The 10,504-nt window shown below is 30.5% G+C and overlaps 3 protein-coding genes across 5 annotated transcripts in view; 2 read left to right on the top strand and 1 right to left on the bottom strand.

Moving 5' to 3' along the window:
- Positions 1–6,617, top strand: part of LOC124947093 — a 29,002-nt gene extending 22,385 nt beyond the window's left edge. For all 3 annotated transcript variants that reach the window (XM_047488760.1, XM_047488758.1, XM_047488761.1), the window contains exons 4-6: positions 1,063–1,213; positions 1,743–1,865; positions 1,953–6,617. In XM_047488760.1, the coding sequence (XP_047344716.1) occupies positions 1,063–1,213; positions 1,743–1,865; positions 1,953–2,065 (387 nt within the window). In that variant the 3' untranslated portion in view covers positions 2,066–6,617. The remainder of the gene's footprint in view (positions 1–1,062; positions 1,214–1,742; positions 1,866–1,952) is intronic.
- LOC124947089 (elongation factor-like GTPase 1) overlaps positions 1–7,023 on the bottom strand; it is a 54,151-nt gene extending 47,128 nt beyond the window's left edge. The window contains exons 1-3 of the mRNA XM_047488749.1: positions 3,880–7,023; positions 3,651–3,773; positions 3,422–3,570 (exon numbers count right to left, since the gene is read on the bottom strand). Coding sequence (XP_047344705.1) covers positions 3,422–3,570; positions 3,651–3,773; positions 3,880–6,395 — 2,788 coding nt within the window. The 5' untranslated portion in view covers positions 6,396–7,023. The remainder of the gene's footprint in view (positions 1–3,421; positions 3,571–3,650; positions 3,774–3,879) is intronic.
- Positions 7,024–8,299: 1,276 nt separating this feature from the next.
- Positions 8,300–10,246, top strand: LOC124958008. The gene is made up of 4 exons (XM_047515665.1): positions 8,300–8,440; positions 8,800–8,850; positions 8,934–9,190; positions 9,487–10,246. The coding sequence occupies exons 1-3, from the start codon at positions 8,396–8,398 to the stop codon at positions 9,159–9,161; spliced, it is 324 nt and encodes a 107-aa protein (XP_047371621.1). The 5' UTR covers positions 8,300–8,395; the 3' UTR covers positions 9,162–9,190; positions 9,487–10,246.
- Positions 10,247–10,504: the final 258 nt, after the last annotated feature.

Genomic DNA, 10,504 nt, shown 5'->3' with positions numbered 1-10,504 from the left:
AAATATGCATCTATATCTATACGATCAATTTAATCTCATGAGAAACATCATGATGAGATAAATGTTTTATCAAGATCGAAACCATCCTTATATTTCCGAGTACAAGCGCGCCAATTACTCGATACATATTAATTAAACGAAAAGAATGCCCGTTCGTCGTCACGAAGCAATTCCGTATGGATAATGAGCGGGAGATTCCGGTTACCGGTTGTCGAGAATGCCTTCGGCTCGTGCTCGTGATCGTACTCGTACTCGTGCTCGTGCTCATGCTCATCCTCATGCCCTCTTGCTACTCGTCTTCATCTCTCTTATAGTTAGTTTCTCTCTAGTGATGCAACGTTGTGCCTTCGCGAAACTCGAGGAGGACATACATAAGGGAAGAAGTAGAAAACCGGCATGTCGTTCGCAAGAAACGTTCACTCACTTTCAACCGGTGTAACGACCTCGCCAAACGTAACTCGTCTGCTAAGAAACCGCAGCGAACGCACGTGTTCTCTTTTTTGTTCTCTCTCTCTCTCTTTCTCCCTCTCCCTCCCTCTCTCTTTTCCTCCCTTTCTCTCTTTCTCTCTCTCTCTCTCTCTCTCTCTTTCCCTTTCTTTCTGTTTTATTTATTTATTTTTTTTTTTATTTAACCCTCCATAACGTCATATAACTTCGAAGTCACATACTTATACATATATGTATGTATCAATGTATCTATATTTTATTATTATTATTATTATTATTATTATTATTATTATTATTATCATTATTTTCTTTTTTTTTTCTTTTCATTTCATCAACACAACATTCATTGTTATTTACTACTATCCGAAGTTTTCAATATATTTTAATTTTAAGTACAAGATGGACCGTGAGTTCCTACGTGATTTTAAAAAACAATTACTCCTCTTCCGAGACTTTTTAATCCAATTATTTTACTTATAATGATCGTAACTTTTTTCGATCAGTGAATGCCGTTTCTATTAGATATTATTATCAATTAGATATTTTAAACTTGTATAATAATAATAAAAAATAAATAAATAAATAAATAAAATAAAATAATCGATAATCTTTCAGGCTCTAACACTCGTGAAAACATGCGAGCCAGTTGCTGAAATGCGAGAATGCAGAGCTCCAAGGGATTGGTCTCTTTTAGCCCTTCAAAATACACGAACCGGAAAGTCTCACTACTTGGTGATATGCCGATGTCCGGATTCGAATATACTTGGTATGAAAAGTATAAAAAAAAACACATTGATTAAAAGAATATTTTATAAATGTATTATACGAAGTGTAACTTAATGGTTTGTACAAACTTTGGGAATAAGTTCTGGAGACTTAAACAAGTAGAAAATGTATTATGATCATAGGGATCAGAAATGCTTGATTCTAGAGTTATGATACTCGATTTCAAAATTTTCCCGCAATGGTTGGAAGAAATTATAACGTTAAATCGTCAACCTTTTCTTATTTCCTAAATTCCTCGTGATTTCTTTAACCTTCCTTTGACTTGCATTCCTTACGCAACCAAGAAAAAAAAACACAGTTTATTACTCCTATAGAAATTGACGTAATAATTTCACCAACCATTGCAGAATAACTTTGAATCGTCGTAACTTCAGAATCAAGCGTTCCTGATCTCATGTTCATAGGACATTTTCTATTTATGTATATATGTATATATATATATATATATATATATATATATATATAAATATATATAAATATATTATGTATATATATATGTTATGTTGCAGAGGGTCCCATGAGTCATGATCAACCGACCTATGCAAGTGTACCAGGAATTCGTGTTTATGGAATGATGTGTGTGCAAGGAAATAGAAGAGGCCGGCCATTACGACATATACGTAGTCTTATGGGTTGGTTTTTCTATTTTTCTTTTCACTTTTTATTATGATATTATTTTTAATTGAACAACGAAATAATTCGAGTTAACGAAATTACAGGTTTTAACGACTTGGAAGAAAATACCGAAAGATTTCTATTCGGCAGAGATGATAAGCTAGAGTTTCCTTGGGATAAAGTTCATCAGTTGATGAAGATGGCCGTTTGGGAGTGATTTACGATCAGTTCGAATTTTATTCTCGCTCTTCGTCTCTTTCTCTCTCTCTCTCTCTCTCTCTCTCTCTCTCTCTCTCTCTCACTCTCACTCTCACTCTCTCTTTCCCATTCCCTTTCTCTTTCGATTTTTTTGATCTATCCTTTTTCACAATCGTCCACCCTTTTTCCCTCTTTCCTCTACGCATATCTTTCTTTTTTCTTTTTCTCTTTCTTTTCCTTTCTCCTCTTCCTTTTAAATCAAACCATCCATATACACCGCTTCATTTCATCTTTATTTATTACGATATCATCCTTATCCGCGTTATCCTTTAGCGTACAATACTCGTATATTTATATTATTCATTAAGTTAGATACCGTGAGCTCGGGATTGGTGTTAAAGCCAGGTGAATTAGAAGCAGCTCGTAGATTTTTTTTCTTTTTTACTTTTTTCCTTCGTTTCTAATTTCTAACTTTTTTTCTTTCTTCGTCGCGATTAAATTTAACGAATGTAGACAAAAATCAATGACTATAAAATTTCACGACAAAATTTCGATTATAAGAGCGCATGTACATACATATATACGTATGTATATGTATATATATGTACACGATTGAAAATTTATGATGAATTACGAGATATATAGGTATATATATATATATATATAAGTTTCTAAACGAGTAGCTTTTTAATAATCTGCTACTACTACATGCTACTATTATTACGATAAGATATCGTCCCTACTCGTTATACTAATCCAACGGGTAAGTTTTATCTATTAAGGTAGTATCGAAATGAAAGGGTTTGTTAGTAAAGACGATCGCGTAAGGGGAAAAAATCTAATATTGATTATAAATCATCAGTGAGGTAGGTAGTTCGCTTAATTGCACGTATAGGAAATCGATTATCGTTATTATTATCTGTCATCTAACAGATTCCAATTAAGCGCGATAAAAACATATTCGACTGTATAATGTGATCTTGCTTTTTCTTGAATTATTTAAGATATATAAACATCGCGCGCAATTAATCTACGATCGCAACAACACGAATTTAACGTTAATTAACGTTAAAAAAACGTATCGAGACTTGACGTCGAAACAATTCCAGAAGAGAAAAAAAAAAAAAAAAGAAAAGAAAAATATATATAAGAAAATATGATATAGGTATGTTTAAACGCCTGCGGAAAATTCTGTGGCCATAAACTATGAAAATATGTTTTCTACGTAAAATCAACGTAGGATTAGATCAAACTTTCGATTATTTTATGTACGAGTGTACGATAATAAGTATTCTGAAATATCAATGCGTTCGTTCAACTTTGAACTTGTAAATTATATATACATATATTAACATATTTGTTAATTATCACTCACCAAGGACATCAGAATTAACCAAGACGTTGCAGCTGTACATCGGTGTCACCAATCGTGGACGTCTTAAATTGAATGCTTTTCTGCAAGCTTCCTTACACGCTGACATTAAGTGACCACCAAGATGGCCTTGACTTAGATTTCCACTTTCACTATAAAAACGACGAAACAAATATAAAATAAAATTGAAATACAATATAAATACATATATCGAATGAATGGGTTAACTTACTTGTTTACGTCTTCAAATATCTGCCACTTTTTGACAACAAAACAAACACCCATCGTTGGTTCTTCGCACAATGGACCAGCGAGTGTAGCTAACTGAAAACCGTTAACCATACTACTGTCGTATCTGAAAATGATAATATTTTTTGTATTTTTTTTTTTTTGTTATAACACGACAAAAAGAATCTTAATATCTAGACTGGAAATAATTTTTCATTGATATGAATACTTACAACACTCGTGGATCGATCGATTTAAATTGTCGTTCCCAAAAATTACGATGTTTATAATCCGTCTCGTTTAACAAAATATTAGGTCCGCATTTTCGTGGTCCAAACGACCATATATTTTGTAAACTTATCTTCCAATCAGCTTCCTTAAAGGCAATCATCAAATCGTTTTTAAAGCTTTCAATTGCTTTTTGCTGCTTATCCGACATGGTTGAATCCTGAATAGATAATTCATTCAGATCGGAACAGTCTTCAAGTAAGGCATCTTCTTTCTCTTTCGTAAATTTGCTAAAATGTTGATCCATCCATTTCAATAGATCCGCATGTTTTTCTAATAATTTCGTTACACTTTCTGGAAGTGGTTTAGCATCGATTTCGAAACAACATTGTCGATTTACCGTCCAAGTTTCTAAATTCATTTCTTCTGTCTTCTTCTCGATAACTTCATTTACCATGTCCACTTTTGGTGGTGGTACAACCGTTTCTCTAAAGGGAACTATGGGTTCAGAAACATTGACTTCAACTTTGGCATATCGTAATGTTAGATCTTCTAAACATCTTTCCAAATGTACTTCACCGGCAGTGTTCAAAATAATCTCACCGGTTTCTTGAATATGTACTATGGCACATGCATCTGCTTGATTGAGTAATTTCAAACCGTTTATAAGCTTTTGTAAATCATTTGGATGTTTCGGTTCCAATGCTACTCGTAAAATTGGAACTGCAAGAGAAGTCAACTCGGAGAAGGATGGACAAACTATAGTAGTGGATAATGTTGCAGTTTTTAATACGTGTGCTTCTAAACCACCAATACCGAAGACATTACCAGAAGGAATTTTGGTGATAGGTTCTAATTCTCTTCCCATTAATAAATACAATTTTTCAATAGTTACTTTAGTAATATGTCTTCCAGGATGTAAATCTTTCAACGTCATTGCAGCTATATCTTCTCCTGCTTTTTGATACTCTAAAGCTTTCGCAGGATTGTGTTTTGGTCCAAGGACATAGACTTCGCTCCCTACTTTAAGCATACCTGAATATATTCTTGCAAAAGCTATTAAAGAAGTGGCTGTATCATTATCCGTTACAGATTCTTCCTCAGACTTTTTATCTGAATTATCTATACACTCTCCATTAGGTTTTTCCTCTGATCTTTCTCGTTGTAACATTTCTGCATGTTTCTGCCTAGCAGCTAGTTTTCTTTGCGCCAACTCTTCTGCCGTTAAGGGTTTCATCTTATTTTCTGGCAAAGAATCTCGTTCTATTGGAAACATTTTAGAGATAAATACAATTACTGGTGCTTCAGGTGAAGAATTGCATGCTAAAAATGCTTCTTTAAGTTGTTGTGTTTCCGCAGGTAAAGTAGAAAAATTAGTATTTCCACTGATTAAACGTTCAATTTTTTCACTAGATAAACTATGAGGTGCTGGTACTTTTTCGCATATCATATTAATACATGCTCGAGCTAAAGGAAGCCATTGAGAACACACAGCTTGTAACTGTGCTTTAGGATCCGTATGCCTTAAGTCTCTTGTCGTTAATTTAATATTTAATTTTTCAGCTATAGAGGGTATTTTATCTTTATCTTTTCTAACAACTATAGTTTCATATAAAGACCATAGATTATCAAGAATGAGCTGTACAAATAAAGGTTTCTTTGCCTTCTCTTGAGCACCTTTCAATATTCTTTTTGTCTTACCATTTAAATAATAATCTCCCCAAAGTGTTTTCAATAAAACCTTTTCACTGAAGCCTAATTTTGTAGAAAAAAATTGTGCAAATTCTTTAATGCTGAATCCCCAACCATCGACAGCACTCGTGAACAAAACATTGCCTTGTTCTGGAGAAAAATACAAATTAGAATCATCTATATCATCAAGTATAGATTGCCAATCAGCTAAATTTCTTTCCATAACATTTTCAGTTGTAGAGACATTGGTCTGTTCTTTCTCTTCACGTTCCATTATATCACTAGCAAATAATTCTCCCATCACTGCATTAACTTGTTCTAAAAGTTGTGTCAAATGTAGATAAGCATCCAATGGTGACAATTTGATCTCTGTTATCAGTCTATCAATTTTATTCAAGATTAAAAGAGGTTTAAGACCTTCGACATAAGATATAGAAAGAGCACTACGAGTTTGGGGACATATTCCTTCTACAACGTCAACAACAATAACAGCGCCGTCACATAATCTAACAGCAGTTGAAACTTCTGATGCAAAGTCAACGTGGCCAGGAGAATCTATGAGATTTATCACAAATTCTGTGGTATTATAAACATGATAAAGAGATATAGAACTCGATTTCATAGTAATTCCTCTTAATTGTTCATCCGGACGACTATCCAAATATCGAAGCTTGCCAGCAAGCTTATTAGAGATAATACCATTACTTGCAACGAGAGAATCTGCCAATGTTGTTTTCCCATGATCAACGTGTGCAAGTATACAAATGTTACGAATACGATTAGGATCTTGTTGTAGCTCGCAGAGCTTCTCAGCGTTTACAAGCTTCATTGTTTATAATCAATGTAAAAAAGAATAATATATGGTACTAGCTATATCCTGTTTCATATACTGCTTACACTATATGTACTTACAAAAATAATTATGCAAAATAATGTATACGAATAAATTAAAGATCTAATTTTCGAAAACAAATTAAGTCCCAATGCACTAAAATATAGTAAATATAGTAAATACTATTTCACTTTATTTTCGTTCCAAAATGCACAATATTCGCTAAACACAAGAGTATATCGTCGTTCGATTGGCATTGCTCTTGTCTTATAAAGCATACTCGCCAATACAAACTGTAAAACGATAAATAAGCACACGAGGAGCGCGAACGAATAATTTTCTTTTCGTTGTACGTGGCCGACATGCAATCAATGTTAGAAAAACGTGGTTGACACTTGAACAATTTTGAGGTTAGATGCATTAAAACGATAATGCCGTAACTTTCTTCAATGATACAAACAATCTGCTTCCAACGAGAATAATAAGAAACACTTTCTGATTCTCGACACAACTGAAGTATTAATCAATCACAGCATCTTCCACTTCGAACTTCAAAATGCGACAAGAAACTATCCCACAGACGCGAAGACTTTAAGGGTCATGACGGTACATAAATAGCCAAATGTACATCTTTCAGTACGATTGCGTAAAATATAATTTCTTATATATTTTATTGAATTTAGAGATACTCCAAGAAATATTACTAATTAAAATTAATAATATGTATATAACTATGATTTATAAATATATATTAATTAAGAAATTAAATCTAGAATCTATAGGAGTCAACTTGAGCTTAGTTGTCATTAGCGGGAAATTCTTTGATATTGCACCACAAGTCGAAATTTCTCGATAGAGAAAATATGATGATACCAATATAGTCAAATGTATTTCTTTTAGTACAATTGCATGATAGATACTTTTTCATTTATATGATATAAAATATAATTTCTCATATGTTTTAGTGAATTAAGTGATATTCCAAGAAATATTACAAATTAAATTTAATCATATGTATGTAATTATGTTTCGAAATTATAAATTGATTAAGTTAACTCTGGACTCTATAGGAGTTAATTTGAGTTTAAGTGTACTTAGCAGGTAATTCTTTGATATTGTACTACAAGTCGTAATTTCTTAAGAAGAGAAAGTATGACAGTACCTACATAGTCAAATGTACATCTTTTAGTACGATTGGGTGATAGATTCTTTTTCGTTTATATATATATATATATAATTAATATAATATTAAAATATAATTTTTTATAATGTTTTATAATTTTCTATTGATTAATATAAAGGAATTAAATCTGAAATCTCTAGGAGTTAATTTGAATTTAGATATAATTAACAGGAAATTCTTTGATATAGTAATCGAAATTTTTCAATCGAAAAAGTATGGCGTTACGTATCGATAAACAACGACAAAATTAATATTAATAATGAAAGATATTATTTTGAAAACTTAATAATTTTATTAAATAATCGTCTGGAAAGGGTTTTCATTATAAAAGTTTTATATTATCTTTAAATAAAAAAATTGTAAGAAAATAATTTTTCTTTTACATAATTCTTTTACGTAATAAAAATTCGTTCGAATGTTTTCTACATCGTTGATCATAACAAGATCAATCTCGGATAATTATACGAAAAAACAAATGCTACTGTAAGACCAATTAAATGTTTTTCATTTAACAATGTTCTTATTGAAAATGATTCCCACATACAATTAAGTAATTATCTTAGTAATAATTGTTTAAATAATTTGATTTATAACGAATACTATGACATTGCAAAGGTAAAAATATTATATAAACTTAATAAAGTTAAAGATAAAAATCGATGATATCTTGTGAAACATATAAGAGTGTCAATTTTTTAATTCTTCTAGCGTAACGAAATAGCATCATTTCTAAGCTTTATATAAAAGCGAGTATAACATTTTTACGAGTAGAAGAAATACGGACAGAAAAGAAAAACAACAAGAAGAAGCGAACATGATGAAATACATTATTGTCGCTTGCCTGTGCATAATGTTTGTAGTAAGTAATATTGATTCAGTTTTGATAAAATTTGGAATAATACGAATATTCACATTAATCAAAATTATTTTCTCTATTCCATATATTCCATATTTTCAATATATTCGTATGTCGTATATATAACATATAAAAATTTGTATAGATATAAAGTGAATTTTAATAGTAGTAATAGACGCAACCCGGCATACAGTATCGGTTGTGTAAAAGGGTATGAGTTCCTTTCCAAAAATATCCTAAAAATCTAAAAGGAAATGGTTAAATCTAATGAAAAAAAAAAAAAAAAAAAAAATATACAATTTTTATACGTTATAATATAACGATACTATATTGTTGATATTTCAATCATAATTTTGATTTAGCTTGGTCAAGCAGAATCGCAAGATCAACAAGAAACTACAACCGATAAGAGAGTACGTAATAAAGAAATTTATTTGTTCAATATTCAATAATTTAATGAATTTTCTTTTTAATACTAGTGATTATATATTTGTAGGTTGAGCGTAGCGTAGATATGAATCAAATGCCGCAAGGATCTAATATCCTAGGACAATTTGCTGATATGCCAGGACAACTTGCTAATATCCCAGGACAACTCGCTAAAATTCCCAATGAATTTAACAAAGCAATGGAAAATGTCATGGATGGTATAACTGATGGATTTTCAGATGCAAAAGATTTAATGAATAAGTCAAGACGTCGTCGTAGTTCAGAGCAACAATAGAATGTGATGTAATCATTCGCATCATGACAGTAAGTTATCATAGCAAGTAGGTACTGCTATTGAATATTATTCAAAAACTTTTAAAATAGAAATTATATCAGAAATTGCTAATTAGAAAATTTTATGTTCTTTTCTAAGACTCTATATATATATAATTTTTTTATTTTTAACTTACTCTGTCGATAAAGTGTGTGACTCTGTTTTTATCAATTGAGCTTATTTAACTTCAGTAGAAATCTCTTAGATTGCGCTATTATCGCGAAATCGTAGAATTCTTTGAATATTTATTAAAAATACGAAATAAATATGTTAATATCGATTCCAGGTAATATTGAAAACAGGAAATTTGATGGACGATGCATCGTAAATGTTATCTTATATGTGGTACGCCTTAAAATTAATTCAGTATTATACATATATATATTATCATAAAATATATATAATGTTATGCACTAGATTCTAATGAAGGGACACATAGTCGAATAAAAGTTTGCACGTTAAATAAATTTTATTCCTTTAAATAGAAATTTTATTCTAATTATTATCATTTAAATCGAAACGTTAATATGAATAAATGTGTAAAAAATTATAAATATTCATATATAATATGCCGATGTTGCGCAATGTCAAATGAAGTTTCCATTACATAACTAGTATTTTATTAGCACTGATGTATTGATTAATAAATTAAATGCACACATAAAGAAGAAAAAATAATGACTTTTGAGATTCAATAAATTTATGTTTACTGGAAATACTAACATCAAAAAGTATATATAAGTAACTTTTAGATGAAGTGAATGTGTATATTTAAGTAAGAATTTAGGAAAATTTACTTTTAAAATTATTTATTTAAATTGTTTTAAAAAAAAGAATTGTCATTGTTGTAATTATAAGTATTCTGTCGTTTCATCAAGCCGATAGAATCATTCTGGTGGTATCGGCAAGACCAGCGTTATTTAGTCACAATATATTATTTATCATTTCTTCTGGCCTGTTGATAAATAATTCAGGATGATTAAAATTCATTTCAGCATTGTTAATTAAAATGAGAATAGAATAGTTCGCATCATTAATATAATTCCCATCATTGTCTTCATTGAACTTTATACCTTTCCTACGAACGTGAAAGTATGTAAAATAAAATTTTGCTATTTTAATCTGGAACAATATTTTTCCATTCAGTATAAATATAAGCGTAAACTGTGGAAAATAAAAACGTCAAGTTTTTATAATTATTACTTTAATTTTGACAACAAGTTGGAAATATGGAGGAGAATGAATTTATTAGAAACAAGTTTGATGTATTTTCAAAATGTTAATAAAGAATTTTAATAAATACT

Source organism: Vespa velutina, chromosome 2 (assembly GCF_912470025.1).
Source record: "Vespa velutina chromosome 2, iVesVel2.1, whole genome shotgun sequence".
NCBI classification, from domain to species: domain Eukaryota; kingdom Metazoa; phylum Arthropoda; class Insecta; order Hymenoptera; family Vespidae; genus Vespa; species Vespa velutina.
The sequence above is the reverse complement of the archived record's forward strand: the minus strand, read 5'-3'. Positions and strand labels throughout refer to the sequence as shown.

What these genes read in the sequence shown, in the direction of transcription:
- LOC124958008 (XM_047515665.1), top strand. Translation starts at nt 8,396, where the DNA reads ATGATGAAATACATTATTGTCGCTTGCCTGTGCATAATGTTTGTA. An exon ending in GCCTGTGCATAATGTTTGTA is followed by an intron (nt 8,441 to 8,799) that starts GTAAGTAATATT and finishes ATTTTGATTTAG; the next exon opens with CTTGGTCAAGCAGAATCGCA. An exon ending in AAACTACAACCGATAAGAGA is followed by an intron (nt 8,851 to 8,933) that starts GTACGTAATAAA and finishes ATATATTTGTAG; the next exon opens with GTTGAGCGTAGCGTAGATAT.